Raw genomic sequence first — 26731 nt, 5'->3', positions numbered from 1 at the left:
CCGAGGCTTCTAAAAGCTACACCTAATTCAAATGAAAACAAAAAGGAGGTAATCAAAAATATTAGAAATTTCAACAGATTATTGAAACTATCTGTCTGGAGATGGCTTTCAATCGAACCAATAAAAGTAATCTGACGTACGTGACTCAGCTCAAATGAATCAGAGAAAAATATTCTCAGTGGAAGTTACCTCATAAGCAAATGCAAAATTTCTTATTTTATTTTAAAATGTCTAAATGGTTGAACGAAGCAAGCCAGTAAATATACAGGTAATAATGACAATAATCGGAAAGATAATGTTGGAAATAATTCAGAAAAATGGGCAGTATTATATATTATAGCGATTGCTAACAACCGTAATTAGCAAGGTGGCAAAGGAGGGAGCACTAGATTCTGTTTGAGCAATGACGTCATACATGACGTCAGCTTTTACCGACTCCGGTCCGGTAATAAAATAGCCCTGGCATAGAGTGCAGCATAGAGAGTCCTTTTAGTTAGTTGATAACGTCGTTTCTGCGGAAAAAGTGGGCATTTCCCGCTTCGATTTTAAATGGCATGAATTGCTACAGGAATTGGGTTTGCTAAAAGTTTGTGTGCGAGTAGCGCATGATTCCCAATGAGACAGTTATTACTACTAAACTAGTGCATTCACCTCTGAAAAATTTCTAAGGAATTGGTTCATGCCAAAAAAGTTAGGGGGGTATGTGTGATCTCCCAACCATATTTGTGATGTCAGAGGTATACGTGCTTCGTGTTCAGAAAAAGATACTGTATACTACTACTTTACCGTAAACATTGCACCTCGTAAACATTCCTCTTGAGAATTTCTAACGAATTGGTTAAATGCAGGAAAGTGTTGCGTGTATGGCATTAACGTATTTATGGTGTCAAAGTTTGTTTCGTGTTATACTGGTGCCGCCATCTGCCTATCACATTTTCGAGTGAAATGGCAAATGTCCCACTTTTTCAACTTATGTAAGTAACGTGTTGAAGGTCTGCTTGCTCCCGGCGGGGAGACTTTCTCAAATGGGAGACCGGCTCGCGTAGAAGTGCCTCGAAGTTGGAAAATCGCAGAAAACCAACTTCAGCAGACCATCACTCTTTCGCTAACGCTGTTTGAGAACTGCCAGATAATCTGGTTTCAATATTGGAAGGCAAGAAACCTGAATTTTCATATTTGTATTATTTAAGTATTGAGCAGATCTACGAAGTGATCTTTAAATGAAAGATCGGCTCACATTTGCACCATGCAGCTAAAAAAAAATTCAGTTGGCCACCACTGCTCTTCCTGTTGGGATTGAGCCTGCGTTCAAGCATTTCCAGTTTCGAGAGTCGATACCTACATGATTGTGAAGGACACTTCCAAATTGCCAATCTTTGAATGTGTGCAGCAAAAGATTTGTGACAGTATATTATACAAACGATTTTTAAAATAAATTCTAAACGCATATTTTCAGTACTCGAAAAAGAAAAAAAATGAAATAATATAAATGCCATCTCATAATAATATAATGAGAGAATTTCTAGACTTTGATGCCAATATTGCGTATAATTAGTAGATTGAATCTTGATAAAGTATGAGGATGACAAAAAGCCGGTATTGCATCAGCAAACTACAAGATAATGATTGCTTATTTACCTGTCAAGAGTGATTATGGTGAGTATGAAGACAGAGGATTCAGAGCTCAGGGTAGAGAGAAATCCGCAAAAGTTGCACTGCCACGAATGTCTCCATTGTGCCTCGTGACGAATGTACTGCCCCCTGTAAACAACGTCGTATCCGGCGATGATGAACAAGTAGACGGACATCAGAAGATCCGCCAGTGACAGGTTCTTGATATAAAAGGAATGGACCTCGTTGGGTTCGCTGAAGAAGACGAGCCTCCCTATGAGGACTGCCAAGTTCCCGATGCTCGCGACGCAGGCCACCAGCCAAACGCTGACGCGCAACACGACGCTGTCCAGCAGGTGGGCGATGCTACTTATACCATCGCCGCGAGGCTCGCAAACTCTCACGTGCAACGCCAGCGAACAGAGATGAAAGTCGTCGAAGTAGCTGCAAATAAGACAAATTCTACATTGCTAAATGTTTTTCCTATTCATTCTATATTGAATATTTGATACGAATAGTAAAGTTTATAAGATTTCCATTGCAATGTTGTTTCAACTCTACAATGAACAGTGATGTTCTTTAGATTTCCACTGCGTTATTGTTTAAAGTGAGCACCTTCTTATCAATTTTATGTACCACGCCTTTGAATTTCGCATTTCTGTTTTTTTTAAAATTTTCTTTAAGATTTCCCCGCTCAATTTAGTTTCTTGAATCGTGCTGTAGTTGCCTGCGGCAATTCCTGACCGGACGATGCTTAAAAGTTTTTCCAGCATGATCTATCTACCTCCCCTAGTCTCCCATGGGGGACAGAGCGGGGACCATATTCTGGTCTGGTGTGTGCACAGAGGGGTATCATAAAAGAAACAATTGCATTATTTTATTAAATGACTCAAGACTTAAGATGACATAAGATTTTCTGAATTAATATCTCATATAACAAGTAGGAGAAATTATTTTAAACAGTATCTTGAGGTATGGGTTTTCACAGCAATTTTTTATAGTACTGTATATTAATTAGGGTTATCCGAAAATAATTATTCCATCGCTGTAAGTGCTCAACGTTTCGGGAAGTGCTGGCCACTGAATTGGTTTGGAAGCGTGTCGCGGGCCAATTGAATTATCTGGAAATGCGCCACGAGTCACTCAAGTGATCAGAAAATGCGTCGTGGGACACTTGAATTATCTTGAAATGTGCCGCAAGTTACATTGAGTGTACCACGGTGCCACTCAAGTGACTTTATAATCTTTCGTGGGCCACTTGAGTGGTTTAGCTATTTTTTGCGGACCATATCAGATGACTCCGTGGTCAAAATTTGGCTCACGAGAGATGGGTTAAGCATGTATGCTGTAAGGAAACTTCAAATTAAATGCATCACTACTTACATGTGCTTGAGGAGTTTCAAGTCATCGAATGTACCAGGTTCCAATACTCTATATGGACTATTTTTAAGATTTCTGTAATTAATAATGACTTAATTAGCGATATATCACAATCAAATCACATCATGCATAAAAGTAGAGCGAAAAATGTTTCAAATCTGCCAAGAAAATGATAAAAACTTTTTTTTTTGATGAGAGGTGATATACGGAACAAGTGAGAAATTTAGCGGGATGCATGCAAATTGCGTTTAGGATGCATGGTGTATAACTGAGAATGTTGTAAAAAAATGAGAGAGAACGAGCTTTTGGATATTTGAAATTGTTTTTTTTTTTTTTTTTGGTTTCAAAGACTATGGCAACAACTTTTTTTATTCAAGTTTTCTAGAACATGGTGTCCATATAAAAACTTATTTATAAATTTATTTTATATTTTTCCATATAAAAGTCCTATTTTTTTAATGCTAATTTTTATGACTAGAAATTCTTTAATCACAATGGCGCAATTCACATGCATGGCTAACATGTAGCGCTGCCATCTGTTAAATGAAATGTTGTAATTCCCGTCTGGGATTCGGTAGAGCCCAAAATAGAGATCACATCCGGTAAATGTGCGGGGGGGGGGGGCGTAGAATAATGATTAAAATAATATAGGCTTCTTCTCAGTCTGATATCGACATCGACATCACTTACAAAGACTCCAGTTTCGGCATACAGGAGAAAGCTCGCCGATCAATCGTCACTATGTCGTTACTGTGAAGATCGCTGTGAATGATAAAAAAAATTACACTGGTAAACAATTTTTAAACTTTTGTTTATAACATGAGTGAAATAAGTGTTTTTAGACTAAATTTGAGGTGCTGAATTCAAATATGATTTTTACTTACAAGGATATGTTTTGCCACATTATATATTGCCAATAATTCTGCCAAAAAGACGGTACTATTGTCTGACAATCTGTACATTTTTTCCAATGTTCTTTTGTTTTCATGATAGTACGTGTACTCAAATACGATTGTGAAAAATTTACAACACGTACAGCTTTTCTCTATGCATTGTAGTCATTTTTTGAAATGCATACACAACTTAAAAAGAGGGGATATGATTGGCATACTATTAATAGCAAATTTTAAAAACATCTATTACTATAAGTATTTTATTATACTGATACATCATTACGTTTAAAATAGCGAAAAAGTCACATATTCGACAAGTCACATATCTATGAAACGCCATCTCTTTTATGAGATTTCACTGAAACGGATCGATACAACCTTATTCAAAATTATATTCCTTAACACATTCGCTGCCGGTCATGTTAGGTTGTGTTGATAGTTAATGGCCATATCGCGCGATATCGGAAGTGAATGTGTTAAAAAGTTTCATTGAATGTCCCAGACTTTGCTAAATTTGTCTTGGATGCAATTCTAAGTATCCTATTGAGAACTTACTGCAGTTACTGAAAATTGGGAATTCCCATTTGTAAATTCTAATAATGTGCTAGCCTTTTCTTTAAACATATTTTATACGTACAGTACAGTCTCGAAAGTTCGAGGTTCCGTATAATTCGAGGTCCTGCAATTTGTCAAAATTCCTTTTCAGAACCTTACTTTTCCTGTTTTTCGCCTAGAACGCGTTTTGTTTCGTTTTTCCTACGAAGACCAGAAGGGAGTTTTGCCAGAGGGTTTTTGTTATTGCCAGACGATGAAGGGGGTCTAGATCCCTAGGCTGGGGTCCCGCTGAGGCCCCTGTCAGCGCTATTTACAAAGAGAACATTGGTCATGGAAGCCCTAATTCAGTGAATTAAGCCATTGAACCAAGAAAATAAGAGTAAGTACGAATAGGTCCAAAGAAAAAAAAGTTATATAATCATTGAGAAACAGTTTTATCACATGTGAGAGCTCCCTTTCTTCCCAACCAGCCGGTCCAGAGATGGACTTGGTATTTTCATAATTTTTACTTTCACACTGTATACGGTATATTTACCACACACAAAAAATATAGGGAGGCCCACCCCTGCCCTCACCTCCCTTCCCCGAAAGTTGTTTTCTATTATTTTCCAGATAAAATAAATTTTCAGTAATCTGAAGTATTCTTTGTTTCGTTTATCTCGGATTATCACGACTCTGCTGTGTGTGTATTTCGCTATTCTAAAAATTATACAGTCGGAAAGAGATCTAACTTTCGAATTTACAAGATGTGGATGCAGCTGTCTTTACCTGGTTTCAGGACATCCGTTCCCGAAATATGGCAGTTACCAGTCCATCAAATACATGCCAACAAACTGCACGTCTTACAACCATTTGACCGATGCATTATTAAGGCAGTGAAAGGAAAGTTCCGTACGCAACTGCTGAATATTAACCAGCTTGATAATAAAGAAATCATAGTGCGGCCTGGTGTCAAGTAAGCTATGGAAGTAAGCCTTGAAGGATATCGCTCAAAAATTCATTTGTAATTTGGTTGAAGAAAGCACATTTAATCGCAGAAGAATTCTGTGAAACACTGAATAAAGCTGGTTAAACTGCATCCACCAATTTGCAGCCTTTGTGAGAACACATCGCAAAAGAAACGTTTGTTCCGAATGGACGCTGAACAATTCTTTCCTCTGACGATGATGGAACCGTTAACCTTAACGGACAACGATATCGTTCATATGAAACAATGAACAATCACGTGCGGACAGCAGTGACGAAGTAGAGCTTTCACTACATTATGTTTTGATACCTACAGCATCTGAAGCCTTAGCTAGTTTGGAACGAAAACGATATTTATCAGATCAAAAGAGCACTTTCAGACCATTTGTTTGAGCATGCGTATACTTTAGAGGAATTTGTCGTTTCTTCGGCTTCCGCAATACTTGTGCAAAAAAACAGAAAAAGATTACGGATTATTTGCCTTTAAAATGTGAATTAAGTAAAATGTATGCAAAAAACTTTAATGCTTAATTGATTCGAGTTGCTTTGTGTTATTTTCAAAATTCAACTTCATTCTTTCTATTATCTAGAACGTAAATAAGTATTTTTTCCCCTTAGAATCAAATTCTGCTACAACGATTTTTTTTTTTTTTTTTTTTTTTGCGCGTGTTAAAAATTGGAAATTCCTTCATAACGCAATTTTGTTATAACGAATTGATTTCTTCGATCTCTTGGAGTTTGTTATAACGGGATTTAACTGCACTTGGAAAAATTACGAGTTTTACGAGAAGATATTGAAATTTTCCAGATTGAAGGGTGGTCTTTATCTGCGGCACTGTGTGTCTCTCTCGTAAGAGAAAGCGATCAAATCGAAGATCTTTCGATCAAAATCGATTTGATCTTTGAATCAAATCGAATCATTATGAAATCTTGATGGATTCAGATCGGTAAGATAATAATGATCCCGCATCGATAACGAGAAAATATTTTCGGGAAAACATTATTATACTACACTGCCTGGCCAAAGAAAAACGTCGTAACCTATTTTATTACATCAGAAGGCAGTGTTATGATCTTAGGTCGTTTCTGTTATTCCGGACTAAGGTCAGCGATAAAATACACACAGACAGAATTTAATTTTTCTCGTCGCTGCCCAGCCCAAAGGGGCTGCCTGGCGACTTACAGACTGCTCTTGCTAACTATGAAGGAGGTTATAGACAAGTTTGTGCGTGTTTGTGTAGATGTGAAGTGCTTGTAAGTTAATAGAAAAAAAAAACATAGTCCGATAAATGCTACCATCAGAATAGTAAAGTGCACAAAAAACAGCCAAACTTCATCAAAATGTTACTCTATGCAATAGAGCAGTTGATCAGTAAAATCAATAGTAGTAAAAAAAAAATATATACACTCATTGCCATAAAAATTTGCGCACCCAGAAGAAGTCGTCAAAATGAAACGAAATTTTACACATGTAAGCACTACGTTGATATAAGTAAGTGATTAGAAAATCCAAGAAAAAGGATCATTTATTGCAGAAAAAAGTATAGATGAACATAAGTTTTAGTACTCTGTTGGACCCCCTCTAGCGCGAATGCACGATGCGATACGAGCGGGCATTGAGGCATGCAAGTTCCGTATGATGTCCTGAGACATCTCGTTCCACAGTTGCTGTAAATGCGCCTCTAGTTCGACCATCCTCGTAGGGTGTCCAACTTGCCGTCCCAAATGATCGATTAGTGACAAATCTGGGGATAGAGCAGGCCAGGGAAGGGTGGTAATGTGGCGGAGGCAGTCTTGTGACATCCTTGCTGTGTGTGGCCTAGCATTGTCTTGTTGAAAAATGGCTACTGGGAGCCCTGCCATGAGTGGCAACACATGTGGCTGAAGGATGTTATGGACGTACAACTGGGCTGTCATTGTGCCATGGATCAATATTAGGGGTGACCGTGTATCGTAAACAATGGCACCCCATACCATGACACCAGCTGTGGGAGCGGTGTGTCGCTGTAAAGCGAAGGCAGGATTGAAGCGTTCACCACGGGGCCTCCACACACGAACACGATTGTCATCACTGCTCAAGTTGAATCTCGATTCGTCGCTGAAGACGACCTGGTTCCAATCCGTTGCAGTCCAATTCCGTCGTGCTCGACACCACTTAAAACGGAGGCGTTGGTGGGTGGGTGTCATTGGCAGCACACGTAATGGGCGCCGCGATACCAGATGTCCTTCAGCCAGGCGCCTTGCGATGGTTCGGGAAGACACAGGGGCCCGTAGTGATGCTGCTGCCTGTGTCTGGATAGCGGCCAATGAGGCAGTTGGCTCTACGCGTGCGTTTCGGATGATGTGACGGTCTTCTCGACGACTGGTCTGTCGAGGGCGTCCTGAACCTGGTCGCCGTTTAAATGACGTCTCTTCTGTCCACTGGTCCCAACACATCCTCACATTAAAATCAGAACGGCCTAGTTGACGAGCTACTCGCCGAGCTGACCACCCAGCTTCCATCATCCCGATGATTCTTCCCCTATCGAACTCTGACAACTGCTCATATGGTCTTCGACGGCGGCGTAACGGCATGTCTACCTCAGCATTTCCTTTGCAAACGATTAAATACACTCCAGCAAGCTCTGCTTACCTGTTTTATACTCCAAGGAGAACGAAGTTCAACGCCCTCTAGTGGCATTACGCAATGCGCAATCACGCTGCATTTCTAATCATTTGCATATCTGTCCGACATGTACCTTCAGGCCAACTTTCGTTTCGATCCCACAATTATTTCTTGGTGCGCAAATTTTTATGGCAATGAGTGTATAAGTATATATATATATATATACACATATACATACATATACATACACATACATATATATTATGTGATAAATACAAGTATTATAATGGACACAAAAATGAAATCACTTATGTACAATTCACCAAAATGCTACATAATGCACTAATGAGAAAATAATAATAAAAAATAAATCTAACATACAAAAGAAGTCATAGAAAAACAAGTGTGTTAGCCGAAATTATACAAATTGGTGCAGTGCAAGATCAGTCATGTACATCAAACCACGATGCCACTCTATGCAATAGAGTTGATCGATTATTTCGATAGCAAATTAAAAGTACAAAAATATTATGATAGATAGACAAAGATTATACAGCTCAGTAGTTCAGACCCTAACGCACCGACCATGGCACGTGCAGCACGTTTTGAGCAGGCCTAAGAAATTTTAGTCTTTCACGTGGGTTGTAATCGACCAGCTCTCTCAGATGCTCGTATTCTGAGTTCCTCATCCTTTCGAAGTGATCCTCTGAGATTTGTTGGATGTAGCTGAGGATGGTTGCAATCTTCAGGTCTTTTCTAATGTCAGCCCCTCTGATGTACTTTGGTGCACGCACAAGAGTTCTCAGTATTTTATTCTGTTGACTTTGGAGACGCTGCATGTTGGTTTTTGAAACATGAGCCCATACTGGGGCGGCGTAGGTCATGATAGGTCTAATGATTGATTTAAACAATATGACTTTGTTTTTAAGAGTTAGTCTTGCACTTGGAAATGTAATGCGTGACATCATTCCCATGGTTTGGGTAGCCTTAGTTCTTACGTCATTTATTTGAGGAACGAAGGATAATGATTGGTTTAGAATACATCCCAAATATTTCACTTCCTTCACAGGTCTTATGGCTTCTCTGCCCAGGTAGATTGGTGCTCTAGTGAATTTGGTTCTTCTTGTTATCCAGATGAACTGACACTTGGCATGATTAAGCTCGACAGCATTATCCTCACACCGGTCTTCAACCTCCTCCAGAGTCTCCTGAAGATTTTCTCTGCATTTATCAGATTTTCTGTTGTTGGTGATAATAATTGCATCATCCGCAAAGAGTCCCAGTATGCCCATTTGAGGGGCAGGGAAGTCATTGATGTAGATGGAGAAGAGCTGAGGCCCAAGAACTGATCCTTGGGGAACCGAGGCTCTTATTGGACGAACAAGCATTTCCATTTTTTACCAGAAAATGCCTGTCTTTAAGATAGCTGTTGAAGAACAACACGTAGTGGTCAGGAAAACCGTATTCAACAAGCTTGGCCAACAGAGTTACGTGATTCGTTTTGTCGAACGCCTTGCTAATGTGAAAGCACATTGCGCAGGTGAATTCCTTGTGGTCGAAGGCTTGTATTGCGAATTCTACGACTCGATGCAGCTGTGTGACACAGGAGTGGTTTCTTCTGAATCCATGCTGCTCAGGACGAAGAAAATTAGAAGATTCCAGATAGTTATTGAATCGTATAAGAAGAATACGTTCAAACAGCTTAGATATATTGCTCAGAAGGCTGATCGGTCGGAAATTTTTGGCTATGAGAGGGTTAGAGCCAGATTTGTGGATAGGTTTGATTACTGAAAGCTTCCATATCTTCGGGAAGTGACAAGTTTTTAACAAGCTATTAAAAATGTTGGTGAGAATCATAAGGGCAGATAGGGGCAGATTTTTGAGAGCAAGATTGGAGATTTCATCCAGTCTAGAGGCTTTCTTGATCGAGAGCTTGTTAATAAGTTCTCTAACCTACTCTATAGTTGTTAGCTCTGAATCTTGAAACCCACTAAGACTCTGATGACGTGGTCTGTTGAGAAATTCCTCAATTTTATGCAAGTGTTCCCGCTGAGTGCCAATCGGTTGATTCGCGTTAGGTTTGAATTGACCCTCATAAGTTTCGGCAAGCACTTCCGCTATCTCAGCATCAGTGAAAACCAATTCGCCTCGTTCGTTTTGAATTTTGATAATTTTCTTGCTTTTCTTTTTGCAGATCTTCCAAACTTTCCAAAGGGAACCTTCACTCGCAGTGGCCTCTTCAACGAAGTTCGAAAAGCGCTCGTTGACGAATCCTTTGATTTCTTTCCTGATTTCCTTTTCCAGTCGATTGAGTGCAACTTTATCCAAAAGGCGACGAAATCTTTGCCAGGATTTTCTTATTTTATTTTTGAGTCTAATTTTTTCCTTTAGCTCAAGAGAGATTCCAAATTTGTTTCCCGGATATTTGATTTTTCTAGTTGAATTGTGTAATGCGGCTTTAATACTGTCCGAAAAGATGACCGTTGCTGCTTCAACTTCCTCCTTGTTTGCATGCTGAAGCTCGAGAACTTCGTCAACATCTAGCAGATCCCTGAATATTCCAGTCAGTGGCAAGGCAGAAAGGAACATCTTGAGGCCTTGTTAGATCAATCGTGAATATGATTGGATTATGTGTTGAGTTGAGGACAATGAACGATTCTAAGTCAACATTATTCCGAAAGTTTTTAGAAAGACCATAGTCAAGTACATCCGGTGTACCCCGCCCTCCAGGGTAGTGGGTTGGTGTGGAACTGGAGTGTATTTGTAGGCATTTGTTTCTACACCATCTTTCCAGAATTCTACCACAGGAATTTGATCTGTTACTGCAGAAGGCAGGACTTTTGCAATTCCAGTCCCCAGCCAGTAGAATTGGATTGTTGGTGTTGATCAGAAAGTTAAGTAGATTCAGGTCAAGTCTGTTTCTAGGTGGCTTGTATATTGCACATAGAGATATTGGATGCCTGTTAATAAAGATGGTAACTGCCAGATTTTCCATGGAGTCGGAGTCTGGTGTATCAAGTTCTTTAAATGGTATATCATTTTTGATGAAGACTGCTATTCCCCCTCCTCTTTCGTTTAGTCTATCTTTTCTGAGACAGGTGTAGTTAAATATGTTAGTGGTGTGTGAAGGCTTCAACCATGTTTCGCATACGAGGGCTACATCAATTTCCATGTCGTAGAGTGCCTGCCCAAACTCTCTAAGGTCATTTCTCAGACTTGTGGCATTCCATGCCAAAATACGCAGCGGTTTGCTGCTGGCAAGTCTTGGCGTGCTAATTGTTGAAGTGTGAGATTATAGTTATCAAAAATTGCAGTATGAATTCAATTTTGTCCCTGGATAGACCCAGTTCCCTCAAGAACGGTTCTAAGAGGTTCAAGAATTGTTCAATATTTTGAGCAGGGGAATGAGTTGCTGCTGTTGGATGGACTAAAACTTTTTTTTGTGAGTTGTCATTATTTGGTAAGTCTCTGTCTATATTCTCTTCTATACTTTCGACTATGATGTAGGTTTGATCACATTTGTTGTCATTATAGTTCCGGAAAAGTGAAGGCCGTAGAAGGGAGAAGTTTGTTGAAGACACACCCTTATCCTGATTCGTCACTTCCAACTCCAGTTCAAGTTTGCCCTGTACAGCATGATGGGTCATGAAATCTTCTAAGACTTCTTTATATCTCATTCCTGTTTCGCTGGCTTTGAATTTAATAAGTTTTTCACGCTCTGCCTCTAAAAATTTGTTGTGCAGCTCCGCTGATAATTCTTCCATGGAAAGCTGTGGCTTGCCTTGCCCCAAAATATGTAATCCTTTCCTCGTTATTTCCACAGGGGGTTCTTGGTCTTGAGTCGGCTGCTTGTCAATGTTGTTAGCCCCTATGTTCCAAGGATTAATTCGAGGTCTTGACGGTAGCCCACTTGTGGACGAAGGACTGAAGATGTGAAGGAGTTGACTTGTTTCAGACTTGTTAGAACTTTTTTCCAAAGAGGGAAAGTTCATTAAGCTGGGAGGTAGCTTGGGAAGAAAAGTTCTTGCCCCGTCACTTCTACTGGAAGGTCTTTGTGGACAGCCTGTGAAAGTTCCAGTGTGCGGACCACCACACAAAATACATTTCATTTTAGATTGATTCCCTTTTGAGGGGCAATCTCTGGTGCTGTGTCCAAGGGCACAAAAAGCACAGTTTGGTGAATTAACACAGTAGTATGATGAATGTCCGAATAATAAACAATTTCTACATTGTAGAGGGAATTTATTACCTCTGTAATGGTCTATTTCGATCGGTACGTCTTGAATATCAACTAAGTTGACAATTTCTTTGCTGCTCATAGGTACTTCTATCAAGAACAGTGGTAGAATACGTCCAGTGGAATAATTTCTCATATTGGAGATTTTTTTGATCTCAAAACCCTTTTTGATAAAGTCTGATTTAATGTCCTCAAAGCTGGTGTTCGCCGGAAGTCCTCTGATGACGAATTTTAGAGATCTCTCAGTGTCTAGTTGGTATGTGTGGTATTCCAGATTCTTTTCATTTAAATACTTAGTAGCCGTTCTATGATCTTTTTCAGAAAAGACATTTAATAATATATTTCTCGATGTTGGTTTGGCTACCGGAGGGAATTCGCACAACCCGCTAATTCTTTTGAAGTCATTAATCCAGTTTTCACCCCATTTGGTGATAACTATTTGGGGAATGCCCGATTTCATTCTTCTGTGGTTCACTTGCGTGAAGTAATCATTGTTGTGGTCACTGTCATCCTCTGATTCGTCAGAAAGTTCCCCATCCTCTTTAGCTACATCCGCAGGGGCACCAGTATCCGTAAGGGGGTCTTTGAGGACCAGGTTTGTTAATGAGTGCAGCCTTGGTAGCAAGCTGTGTTCTATCTTTGTCAAGCTGATGGGTCGCAGACACAACCTGTTTTTTGGAAGACTTAACCCGAGAGAGCTGGGTTGAGCTTGTCAGTTTATTCTTATTGTCATCTTTTTTAGAATTTATAAGTTCCATCTGTCCTTTCCTCTCTGCTGCTTTTAGCTCAGCTGTTGAAAGTCCACTAGTACCAGGGACCGCAGAATCATGAGCAGGGATCTTTTTCTTTTTATTCTTCCCTTTTTTCTTTTCATTGATTTGAATGTCGCATTATCACCAACAAGGTCAGCGTTTGCATCTTCACTGTTCATAAAATCAATAACAGATTCATTATCTAGATTTTTATCACATTAATTATTTTTCGATTTCTTCCTAGATTTCTTATTTTTTTCTAGTTATACTCGTTTTATTTTTTAACACACTATTTTGCATCTCCGATAAGGAGTCAGGTTTATACTCAACATCACTTATGATATTATTGACATTAGCATCAGAATTTTTTGGAGTGCCACCATGTCATCATCGTTCTCTGTAGCATTCATGGGATCAGAAGTACTCAAAGGAGCATAAACATTAGAAATTCTAATACCATAGGTTAAACAGTCCAAACCACAATCACTGCTCAGGGAATCAGAAGCATTAAGGTCATTAGATACATTGAGAACGTCCATGAAAGAGTGGTCCCCCTTTTCACAGTAGCTAACCTGTCATTAGCGCACGTAGTCTCGTTCAAGAAACAGTTTGAAGTAGCAGACTCATTTGGGGCTTTGCTATAGCCACTAATTCCCGAGTCAGCTGACAGTTGTGTACTGTCAACACAAGTTTTCCCTTCCAAAAGAACGTTACGTTCAGTCTGGGAGTTACAAACAATGTGAGAAAATTTTTTATGAATTTTAGCATGATCAGCACCTCCAACGTTAGCAACGCAGTGCTTTGGAGCATTAGTGTGCGCAGTAGCACGTTTATCATGTGCACAAGCATTACATTTCAACAAATATTTATTAGAAAGCACAGAATCATTAACAACATCAGTTCTATCGTGCAAAGTGATACCACCATTAAGAATAATTTCATTGGTTTGAGCATTACACTCTGAGCGACAATCAGTAGAGCAACCATACATATCAGTATCATTAGTAGTAGAGACACAATTTACATCCAAAATTTTTTTGTCATTCAGAGTGGCACTATTATTAGGAACATCTTCTAAAGTTCGAGCATCACACATTAAATTATAATCATTTGTGCCACAATATTTGTCAGAATTTTCACCATTCGGAACACTATTTTTATCAAAAAATGTTGTGACATTTAAGGTGTTACCATCACTAATTACACCTTCTGATATATGAGCATTACACACTACATGACAAGCCTTATCATCACTATATTTATCGGTGTCATTAACAGAAGAAATATTATGTTTATCCAAAGATTTAGTGTCCTCCACAGAGGTACAACCGTTAGTAAATACTGAGGTTTGAGCATGACATATCAAATGGCAACCATTAGTATCACTATTTGAATTTGGTACAAAGGAAACACTATTTTCATCTAAAACATTTTGACCTTCCTTAACACATTCTGCTTTATGTGTAGGCTTACATTTTTTACTAATTACTGGCAATTCACCATCTGTTTCAAAGCGAAAGCTTTTTTTGAAAGCACTAGCCAGTTTATATATACAATCAAAACCATCCAAATTGTTAAAAAATCTGACAGCTTCAATTACTAGTTTACGACATATATCTCCATTCGATGGCTCTACCATATGCTCGACATACACCGAAATTACATCCAATAATTCTCTAATCACTTCACAGTCATCAACAAAACCATCATTGCCTGCATCATATTGAGCTCGAATCCAGGGAAAGAAACTTCCCGCAAAGGTTTCGAGATCTCTCCCTTTGTCACCGTGAGCATTTTCCGCAAGCCTTCGAAGCCCCAAAATTTGGGCCCTGTCAACGGGATTGCTATAGATACAGCAGAGTGGCATGACACAGTTGAAAAAGTCGAGAACTTACCCCTGACGAGCCACATCTATGGTCAGGGCCAGGTTTTTACCCTGGGCAAGACCGTACGACCAAAGCAAACCACGGGAAAAAGTTTCGGAAACTTGGAAAACAACCGATGTCCGTTGAAATATCAAGACCGTTGATCCGTGTCGATACGCAAAATCTCGTAACTCTTAGGCGAAAACACACGTCATTATACTGACGATTCGAAATAACACTATTTCAGAGAGCAAAAACCGTTGCGACTAGTCGATCCACTCCAAATCCTAAAATTTCCAAATGCTGAGAAAGTCGTTCAATGAATATGCATGTAATATTTTTTTTTTTTTTTTTTTTTTTTGTCAGCGATAAAATGAAGTCTGAGTATTTTAGCAATGTTTGATTACCATCTCTACCCGTCAACGGATGTTTTATTCTCGGAAAACGATGGCACGTTCTAAAATCAGTGCCCATGTGGTGGCCGAGTAGTTAGAGTGACGGATTCGCATCGCGAGGACCTGGGTTACGGTGGTGGTTGCCAATTTCGAGTCGATCTCCGCATTAAAAAGTCTCGCCACAGATAGTAACGCGCGTACAAATGGTACAAATATTCAATCACTTCACTTCTGAAATATAGATGGAAGAGCTGAAAAATCAGCTACAACACTAGATGTGCACTCAAGAATGTTAGGTACACTTACAATTAGCCAGCTCAATTGACCCAGCCAATGTCCGAAAATCGGGCTTTGGCCGGCCCTTACATGTCGATCCCTATATATGCATCACTAAGATGTCAATATTCAGACTCCTTTAGTCGTTAGGGTTGCCATAACTAAACACAATAATTATGGTTAGCTATGGCTAATTATAAATGGTCGTAATTATTACCAAAAAACTACACCAACGTGAAGATGACAACGAATCATAGGGATCGATATATAGGAGCCGTCTAAAGTCTGGAGAAATCCCGAATTTCGGACATTCGCCGGGTTTCAGCCAATGTCCTTCGTGAAGTGGCCAACTTCAGTCTTTCGGAGTAACATATATATATAGTATATGACCGCGTCGAGAGAATGAGGTCAAAGAAAATAGTCAAAATTTTTACACGCCCAGCCTTGTGCAGCCCTGATCATAATCTTAGAAAATGTTGTTGCCATTCTGAAAATGACGTCATTTTGGAACGTGCGATCGTCATATTGGAACATACCATCGTCGTTCTGAAATATGTCATCGTCATTTTTCAACATTTCGTCGTCGTCAGAGAAGAAAATATCCATTGATGGGAAAATATGGTCATTAGACGTGCTCAACAGACTTCATTTTATTACTGATCTTAGTAAAGAGAAGCATAAATATCACGGAACTTCCTCCTGTTCTTTTTACAGTAGGTGCACTAAAAAATAGGTTACAACTTCTTTGTTTGGCTAGGCAGTGTATATAAATTACGATATTGAAGGGATAAGGCCATAAAAAATTGAAGTTGTTTAAATTGTAAATTTTCGCCATTGATGTGGGTGGGGTCAGAGTTTCGAATGGAAAACTTTGTTCGTACAGAATTCTAAAGTTTATTTCGAATCATTTCAGGACCTTGATGGCAATTTCCTTTGAGATGCGCGAGGGCAATTTAATATGAATTGCTAAATAGATTCGAGTTAACTAGTGTAGAAAGGCCAGTTGTGTGTTTAGAATGGGAGAGGAGTAACCGTCTGCATCTGATTTTCCACACCGTTAAACAAGATCGAATAATTATCATTAATTTGCCATTACGCGCTTTTTGGTTCATCTGAAACTGTGTTTTATACAAAACTCGGGGAAACGAAAATAGGGCATCGATTGCAGAGAATACAGCATTTACAGCGTGACAAATGGATCTTTAAATATAACGAAAGTTTTATGTTACAGCTGGATGTAACATCAAAGACTAGTCATATTTTATTTTGATGACTATTAATTTTCTAATTGGCAAACATTAAAACATGCAAAGAAAAAAGTGTTGAAGAGTTTTATAGAGTAAAAGATGTGTCTTCTTGCTGTCATTATATGATAAAAAAAAAGTATTGTTGTATATATTATTTGAAAAAACGCGAGGTGTTGCCTGCAAGCAACATTACCAACCCAGTAACGATATACAGCGTGGATACTATCGACCTCCTAATAATTGCACACGTGATTCCTTGTGAAAAACTAATATGTAAAAGTGTTTTCAGTTTTTTGATTTGACGAATAATTATGGAGTTATAACGCATTAAAACTTGATGACGTCGCTTTCGAATTCTGCCAAATTCACCGAACATGCACCAAACATATAACTCGGCGTTTTTAAGCTGATAGCAATGCTACAACCCTGAGAATAATCAAGAAAGATAAAGCTGTGCAAACTAGTTTTGCCCTCCATGTCTTTCCTCTGAAAAATTTCACTTAATAGTGAAGGAAAAAATCAGTACATTTTGGCAAAAAAAAAGTTTTGATTTTGGGAAAGAAATTTTTCTAATAGATCTCGTTTGGCTCAAACTTTGCAAATTTGGTGATAAATTTGCCATTATAGTGGGGCGAAGTTAACACGTAATAACAAGGTTAGCATCACTGTATACGAAGGGGAAAAAGCACCAATCGTGAAAGAAAATAACTGAACTTGGCTAATAACGGGGTTGAATATTTAAGTTCATTTGCATGCATTCAACCCACTGCATGGGGAAATTTTTTTTCCGTTGGATGTCAAGCGCGTAACTGACCGTTAGAAAACTGATACGTCACAAAATTTCAGTATGTTATAACTCCCCTTAACCCTTTAAGCCCGAACCCGAACGATCGTGCGGGAGAGATACTAACAAAAGTTCGTGCTTTGAAAAATTTCGCGGTCATAAAGGGTTAATATTCGTCCGATTCTAAAATGGAAAACATTTTTCCGTATTAGTTTTTTCCACGAGGAATCACGTGTGTAATTATTAGGCGGCGGTCAATAGTACCAATCCACCCTGTAGAAAAAACGAAACTAATGTTGGCTATGAAGCAAAATTGGCAAAACAAGAAAACAAAGCGTAAAACATGAATAAAAAAATTCAAGTTTTTTCAACTTGAAAGAAATATATTTTCTAGATACACTATTAGATAATTTGAATATAATTCAATAATTTTTTAAAAGACCTGCATTATGCATGGTTTTATTCACTTATAAATTACGCTACAATTATATGAAGTGATGGTTATATGAAACTAATTTTTATTGTTTTCATTTTGAACTCAAAAAAAAGAAAAGAGTTCTAACAATTTTGAATCACTTTGGTTTCATTCTTCTACAGTTTTTAGAAATCTTAATGTACTTCCTTCGCGCATTTCTTTGCTCTTTTCCGTATCATTCTCTTCTTTAAACCGTAATGAAGGCTTATGTAAAATAATGTATCCGAAAGAATACCTCCTATAATTTATCGTACTCCTACTTTTCAGAACGACTTTTTAGTAAAAAAATTGTATTATTTAGCGCCAAAATTATATAATTCATTATCTGGAGAAATACAAAATATGCCCACACATACGCGACATTAAAGAAAAACGTTCAAATTATTCATATCCCCCTCCCCCCCAATAGACGATGTAGACCAGCGGTTCTCAACAATTTTTGACTCACGGAGCCCTTTTTGGCATATAATTTCTATGGCAGAGCTCCGCAGACCTATTTTTTACTTATTCAGCAAAATTACTGATTTATTTTTATTATTCTAAAGTAATTATAATTATTTTTTTCAAATTACTGTTTTTTATTTTATTTTCCTCGAGCGGCCGCGGAGCCTCTGGGGTGCCCCAAGGGCTCCACGGAGCACCAGTTGAGAACCACTGATGTAGACTTATTTTGACCTGGAAGGAGAAAGAATATTTTTCCGCTGTAGATTTGCCACTTTAATTATGTATATATTTTAAAATTAATTATCATTTGCTCTTGTTTGTGTTGTATCTGAGAGTCTAGTTTTTTCCATATAATGTTTTGTTTATTTTACATTTCTCACGTACATTAAGAATTTTGCCTTTTATGTAGTATATGGTTTTTCTTTGCTTATTTTTATCATTACGTTTTTTATTTGACATTCATAATTTTTTTTCTTTTCTTATGTTTCTGTTAATTTTGTATTTTTTTATTTTATTTTTTTAATTATCGTGTAAGTTTTCGATCATCTGTACATCTGTGCAGGCATCATAGTCTCTGGATAGTAAATATGTTTTCCATAATTAATTTTATATGTTTTTGTACCTGTGAAAATAAAAACAATCTAATTTGAATAAGATAAAAAAAACAACATTTTGAACACTTTAATCCGGCAGTTTGATGCGGAAAGCTTCGAAACAGTTCCTATGTAGCATGAAACCCTAAACCCTTTTACAATTTCAGCAAAACAGTTAAATATACTCATTTTTGCAGAATCTGCATCGTTATTTTGGTCGATGCTCAGGGCGGTGGTTATACGAATCATATCGATTGTCCTGCGTAGGCAATGATAATTTCTTCTTACGTTGTGGTTGGAAGTCCAAAGATTGCCTCCGGCTTTTTTTTGTTTTCCTTTTTCTTGCTAGCATTCGTAAGATTATCTGCAATTACTCCTAGGAATTTTTTGATTCACGGCTTGTTGCTTTCCACCCACGTCGATTGCCAAGCGATGCATTTGCGGTGCATAAATCTATCGATTGCAGGAGATACGGGTAAATCTGTGATGTACTATATTCCATTCACCTGTACATCAAAATATCATTTAAAGTATTGCAAAGCAGTTTTGTCTCTTCACTGGTACCAAAAAATTTCAAATGAGTGTCCATGATTTGAAAAACCAAACGTTTTGCTTCGCCCAATCGAATGTTCTTTCGCTCTTTTGCTCTTTGTCTGCTTTTGTGCTCTTTGCCAATGCCCATGTCCGTAAGAAACTAGTTGCTATAGGTTCATCGCTTTCCAAACTGTAAAAGTATATATTAGCTTCATGATGAAAAATCTCAAGATTATAGTCGGTTTATTCTGCTCACAGATTGTATAAAAACACAACTCAATACAATCCGGCATTCGCCAATTCGTTAGAAATTTCTCAGAGCTAATGTTCACGAGGTGCGTGTACGGTTAAATAACAGTAGAAGTACAAAAGCAATTGCGGGTCAATTTTTTTCTCATACACAACACTCACATGCACACACGATTGACATACAGAATATACAGGATTTTCTATTCCTCTTCATAGGCCTACCTTGGCCCTCCTGTAATCACACAATCAGCTTTCCTGATAGGGGGTAAAACTCTGATTCTGGTCTGGTTTTTCCCCTAAAAACCAAGTATTTTTTGGTTCGAAATTTGGACAGATTTTTTTTCTTTCGAAGTATCTTAAAAGTCTGCATAAGAAGAATGCTGAATTACCATCATTGTTAAATTTATAAAATATTGCTCAATATTTACACGCGAAAATGGCAGAAAATATTGTATGAAGTTTCTTCATCATTGAAATATTGCCTTACCTGTCCGTCATGCTCATACAGTAACTGAAAATGTTGCCTACACGCAACACATAAAATGCATATGGATTACATAGTTTGAAATAGTATAAAAATACCATTTATTTTTTGGAAACGTAACTGTATCATTTTTTTAGGAATGCACATCCATATATTTCTTCTCTACATATAATATTTCATTCCAAAATCTCAAGGTTAACAATCGTCCACATTTGACTTATCAAAAAAAAATGGGGGGGGGGGGGAGACACGTGTACTTTTGAACCATCTGCTGGCAATTTTAGAAACTTCACGTACAGTTCACAAGTAAACATCGAACGTTTTGGAGTTGCAAAGAAGCCTCAATGCCGTAACAAGCTCGAAATATAAATGCCTTTGCTTAAGAAATATAAGAAAATCATGCGTGGGCTTGAGAGCAAATAAAGGGTTAAGACATGGAGACAATGAAAAACAATATTTAGACTCACAGTTTCAGTAGATTGCTCATGTTTCCAAATGAATCTTCTTCAAGTGAGACGATTCTGTTTTTCGCGAGGGACCTGTAATCAATAAAATCATTAGCAATGATGGCAATCGTTGAAAAGTTTAGCTACAATTCAATTTAATCTCCCACGCATGTGTCAAAGTTCTGTGTATGTTGGAGTCCCAGAGTTGAAAAGAAGAACACGCACAACAGAAAAGAGAAGAAAACAATTAGCTGAACTAACATCCTCCCTGTCCTCCTATCGCCCTCCCTCCATCTTTCATTCTCTCTCTGCGATTAGTCTGATCAAAAATTCCCTTTTAGTTTGAATCTACTCAAATAAATTCCATTTATTTTTCCTTTGATCCTGAGAATGCTCAAGTTAAAAAATTCAAATCGTTTGAATTGTGGCGCGATCTACTTCAGTTTTGATAATTAATTAATTACATATACTGACAAATTGAATGTTCTGGATGTTATGCACTGTATTTCGTGCCGAAAAATACCATCTCTTAATACACAATTTAAGCCAACTGGGGCGAAAATTGCTGTGTTAAGGGAGGCTGCTATGTCTTCACTCAGCACTTCACGCTAAAAATGCGTATTATATGGAATTGAAAAGTGCGTCTCTGGTGTATTGGCTAGCGCACTTGCCCGGTATGCAAGGGAACAAATCACTTTTCTTTCCAAATATTATTTGCGGCATAACGTAAAGGAAATTCAATTTCTCAGTATATTTCAAAAAAATATCATCTCTTAATACAACTAATTACATAGCTTTTGTATTGTTGTATTGTTTGTGTGTGAGTGTGTTATTAATAAGCTATCTATGAGTTCCAGAATATGAGAGACCAACGTGAATTTGAATGAATGGAAGTAGACCGCTTTATTTTAGAGAGAACCAATTCTTTTCTAATACATTTCTACGAGTATAGATAATTTTATTCTCAATTCTTGACAAACGCTGAAATTCCTGGGTTTTTGGGCAAAAAAAAACTCCGCTCTTATACGTGTGTATATATACGGTGATTCTGCAAAACATAACTTTACTATGGTGTGAAACGTATTTTACCTTAGTTTGGCGATCTTTTGTCCCCATAGACGTTTCTGAATAAGGAAACTTCAATTAAAACATCTCGATAATATGCAAATGATCCTTAGTTCGGAAGAAGAAATAATTAATGCATTTATAGTTACTTACAGGCTACGCAAGTTATCAAGTCCTTCGAACGATAGCGCATTTACCACTTGAAGCTTGTTCCGAGATAGCGATCTAATGAAACATAATAAAGAGAAGTCATCTCTATTTTGAATTTACTTAGAAAATAATCATAACTTATCAATTATAATCGATAGATAGTGACTACAATTCAATGGAGAGAAAACTGATGGTTGAAAAAGTGAAGTAGAACCCAATTTCAAATAAAAATTTCCATATTGATAATGTTCTTCTACCTTTTCATAATGTTCAATTTAATCTATTGCGCGTATTGTTGCTACTACTACTTAACCGTACACATTCCTCTACGGAATTCCTAACGGATTGGTGCATGCCGGAATGTGCATGTACGTGTTCTGAACCTAACGTGAAGTTTGTTTCCGCGCGATGCTTGTTATGTGTAGTGCTGCCATCTGCCATCAATTTTTCTAACTATGAGTGAAGTGCAAGGATTGAATAATTGTTCGTTATATGCTTGTTGCTCTCTGTGGCGAGACTTTTCAATGGGGAGCTCGGCTCGCATTTGCACCTCGATGTCCGTATTTATACGTATTACCTACAAAACTAAAATAATACGTACAATATTTGAAGTTCCACTAGATTCTGGAAAATATGATTGGGAAGGATGTCTAGCTGATTGCCGTCCAACCACCTAAAGAAATGGAAAATTAATCGATCAGTTGTGTTTCGATTGCAGTAAACGCTATAACGAAAATAATTTTCGTCTTTTTCACAGAATTTAGTTCAGTAAGAGTAATTAAGAACTAAATAAAGAATATTATTTAATAAAGAACTATTTAATATTAATAAAGAACTAAATTTTCATAAAATTTTCATTTCACCTTGATACTTACAGTACTCTGAGTGAAACCAGGCTGTCGAATAAATCAACTGCGATATTCCGAAGATTGCAGTTCTTCAGATCTCTGAGCAGAAACAAACAAATTATCAACCAAGTACGGGAATTAAAAAGAAGTTGATTAATTTTCATTCACATTTTTTTATGAATCGGTTATTTTATCGAAAGGAATAAACATTTTACGATTACCTCCAAAATTTTGCTGAGGTGAACTCGGGTAAAAAGTCAATTTGTCTCAACTTCAGCAAATGAACCCCCCCCCACCACCCACCCACCCACTGGCGGCGGTAGTAGCGAGAGTGACATGATGTTTATTAGCCGAATAGGTAAAAGAAAGACAATTTTTTCTTTTTTCTTGGCCGGGTGAACTCGGAAAGAGATGACAACTTGTCTCCGCCGCAAATCGAACCCGGTCCCCTTGCGCTCTATCTATATACACCGCTCTTCCTCTTAACCAGATCATGTCCCGCCGCTCTGTCTCAATAAAGATATAGCCACTTAAATAAAGAGATTTTAGTAGGTGGTCGAAAAATACTTGGGACTATGATAGAACCTGTGCGCGTATGTGTTGTGGGCCTAACGTGATTCTGTGTAATGGTTGCCATTATGCGTAGAGCTGCCATCTGGCATCAATTTTTCTAACTATGTGTAGTGGTAGAAAAATTATATTGTTGTAGGCCTGTTGTTCTCTGCGGCAAGACTTTTTAACGGGGAGATCGACTCACATTCACGCCTTGAATTTGGGAACCACCGGAAAACCAACTTCAGCCGACCACCACTGTGAGGTTCGAACCCGGGTTCTTGCGATGCGAGTCCATCATTATGACCACTTGACCACTACAGCAGCCATATACACCACTGGAGACGCAAACAATATTTCCTTATTTAGACACTGGCGTAAGACGCTGAAGTAGAGGCATAGTGGACTCCCTCTCCTAAGTTCAGCAAATGGTCCTGAGATGGTGGCAATAGCGAGAGTGGAATGATACGTCTCTCAGCGCAATAGAAACAAGAATTGTTATACGCATTATATTTCATCAAAAAAAATCTCAAAAATTGTAAATTTTCGCCTCTCTCTCCATTGCACAGTGAAAGAAATTCACTCCGTAACTTTTGAATAAAAAATCAAGAGATGAAAAGAAGAACCTTTAAAAGAAATTAAAGTTAATTAAGTGAGAGAGAAAACGTTTAAAAAAAAGTTAACCACAGATATATATCTCGACGAATATTCATCCAAATTTCACGGGATTGTATTGAATACTGTATTGAAATTTCATTCAATGCAATAAAAAAAGGCGCAAAATTTACTGATAGTCTTTTTTTTCTCTTTTTTATAAGGTGGCCATATAAAAATTTTATTTTCTTTTACAGACTGACTGTCCCATAAATACATACCATTAAAACATTGTGAAAAATCATCAAATTTACCGCGATTCGGTTTGCACCCTTAGGGTACGAACATAGTGCACGCTTGTTTTCGATTCTCGGAATAAACACAGTTACTGATTGGTTCAAAAACCTGAATTTCAGCTGGCCCACTGACCTCGTTCTTGCTGAAAGATGTCACACGCCGCGAAATCTCTGCTATTGAATCTGACTTACTGTAGGCAAATGTAAATGGTTTTTTCCCGCGACTGGAGGATGTTCTTGCATACGGCAGTGGAGCGCGAATGCGCGCGAGCCCGTCTCCCATTTGAAAAAGTCTCTCAGCAGAGAGCAAGCAGACAAACATGATACTTACATAAATATGGAGAATTCAAGCATTTACCGTTTCGAAATATGGAAGACACGTGGCATCACCAGCAAGAACTCGAAACCAGAAGCACAATTCTAACAATATAAATGCATTACGGTCACTCATACTCCAACACTTTCCTGAATGTTACCAACTCGTTAGGAAATCCGCAGAAAAATGTGTACGAAGAGAGCGCATGTACGGTAAAATAGCAGTACTAGCAGCATATTTCGGTGCATGTGCCGAACATTTGTAGTTCGTTTTACATTTTAAAGTGAGAAATAAATTCCTGCCGTATAATCTAGACGAGTTATTTTTTATGTATTTTGTTGACGTGACGCCAAATAGAGCCTGCGGCTGGAATTGCGTTTTTTTTCTTCATTTCTTCTTTGTAGCGTCAAAAAAAATAAATCTGAATCTTCATCAAGTACGATTTGCATTCCGGTATTCCGTACAATTTCTCTGGCCACATCAAATGGATTTCTTGGAAACACGTGAGGATCACGTTATATTTAAAAGGAAGAAAGCCAAAATTTGTTGACTTTTTACCCCAATTTCTGTGACCGAAACTTTTTTTCCCGCAAAATAGATAAATCCATACATTTTCTGCACATATGTCAAGAATGTGACAAATTTGTTAGTTTTTTAAAAACAAATCTTATATATTTTCATAGAAATCTGGCAGGGGACGTAAACGATCCATTTGGCACTAGCTCGTCTCAAAGAGAATGCATTTAGGCATTGGTCGTAAACGACCCATTGGGAATAAATGGGTCTCTGCCCAATTTCCATTAAATCAATTAACCCTCCTTAATGTAAATAGAGTTCATCCGTGTAATCAGATAATATATAATTAATGTTAATTATTTATTTATTTATTCAATATTGCTTGGCCAAGGCCTATACAAGGGAATGCGGTGAAGTTTGACAGAAGAGACGGTTGATGTTACAAAGGCAATCGGAAATTGTTGTACAATCAATAATGTTTGGTGGGAGATAGTTCCAATTCGTTACTGTTCGAGGAAAGAAACTAAATTTGAAGCAATCAGTGAATGCAAAGATGGGTTTCACTTTATGGTAATGGTTAATTCTATTAGAAAAGTATGAAGCTGAAATTAAAAAAATGGAAGTGTCGATATGAAAATAGCCATGAAAGATTTTCAAAAGGAAAGTTAATCGAGAGATAGGTCTACGGGTGTAAGGTGTTTGGATATTGAGTTGGAGCTCAAGTTCAGTAACGGAGACGGAGGATGACCAACAGTTTAAAATGAAGCAGGCGGATTTATTTTGAATAGATTTTAGTTTGTCTATATTGAAGAGAGTATGGAGGTTCCAGATTTCACAGACATATGAGATTACAGGAAGGATATAGGTTTGAAAGCAGAGATGTCTGATGTGACGGGTGGAGTTTTTAAGGTTTCGACGACGAAAAAAAGAGTTTTTAGAGACCCTTATATATGAAAGACGTATCACCATGGAGGTTCCAACGGAGCTCGGCAGAAATAATTACACCCAGATATTTATAATGGGACCGTGACCGTAACCGTGAACAAGTGATACAGAGCGCCAGATCAAATAATATTTAAATTTTAGATCTACATCTCCTTCATCATGGGTTTTCACTACTAACGTGAAAAGTTTTAATTAGACCTTATGTTATATTCTTATTCAATTTTACCCATCCACCCCCCCCCCCTTTCTTTTTTTCCCCCAGGTAATTGCAGCCCTCAGATTTTCAAAATCTCCTTCCAGTGAGCCCTTCAGCCATTACGCAGGATCGGTCAATCATTATTGTAGCATCATTCCTAAACAGTCATGGTTGCTTTTTGTTTTCTTCCTTTTTTTTCTTCTTCTTCTTCTTCTCCCCCCCCCCCCTTAGACAATGTTTTCAATCAAAATCTGTCCTTACTTTCTTATTATCAAAATCTATGATAAATTATCAAATCAAAAAATACATATGCTTTCTACATGTGAAAATAAAATATACTTAGATAATATAGTAATTAACTTTCTTACCACTAAAGAAAATAATATATGTTCTCTATATATGAAAAATGAAAGACACAACATTCCATAGTAATTAATATCATACTATTAACTAAAAATATTA

At 37.8% G+C, this 26731-nt stretch overlaps 1 protein-coding gene across 1 annotated transcript in view; it reads right to left on the bottom strand.

Moving 5' to 3' along the window:
* Positions 1 to 26731, bottom strand: part of LOC149064491 (uncharacterized) — a 117861-nt gene that overhangs the window by 9841 nt on the left and 81289 nt on the right. The window contains exons 10-16 of the mRNA XM_089254758.1: positions 22882 to 22953; positions 22608 to 22679; positions 22010 to 22081; positions 20813 to 20884; positions 3682 to 3753; positions 2995 to 3066; positions 1639 to 2055 (exon numbers count right to left, since the gene is read on the bottom strand). Of these exons, the coding sequence (XP_089110884.1) occupies positions 1639 to 2055; positions 2995 to 3066; positions 3682 to 3753; positions 20813 to 20884; positions 22010 to 22081; positions 22608 to 22679; positions 22882 to 22953 (849 nt within the window). The remainder of the gene's footprint in view (positions 1 to 1638; positions 2056 to 2994; positions 3067 to 3681; positions 3754 to 20812; positions 20885 to 22009; positions 22082 to 22607; positions 22680 to 22881; positions 22954 to 26731) is intronic.

Source organism: Pholcus phalangioides, unplaced genomic scaffold (assembly GCF_987345545.1).
Source record: "Pholcus phalangioides strain wild (caught in Gottingen) unplaced genomic scaffold, Ppha-v1.0 ptg000042l_1, whole genome shotgun sequence".
NCBI lineage: Eukaryota > Metazoa > Arthropoda > Arachnida > Araneae > Pholcidae > Pholcus > Pholcus phalangioides.
This window is presented reverse-complemented; position numbering and strand designations above follow the sequence as displayed.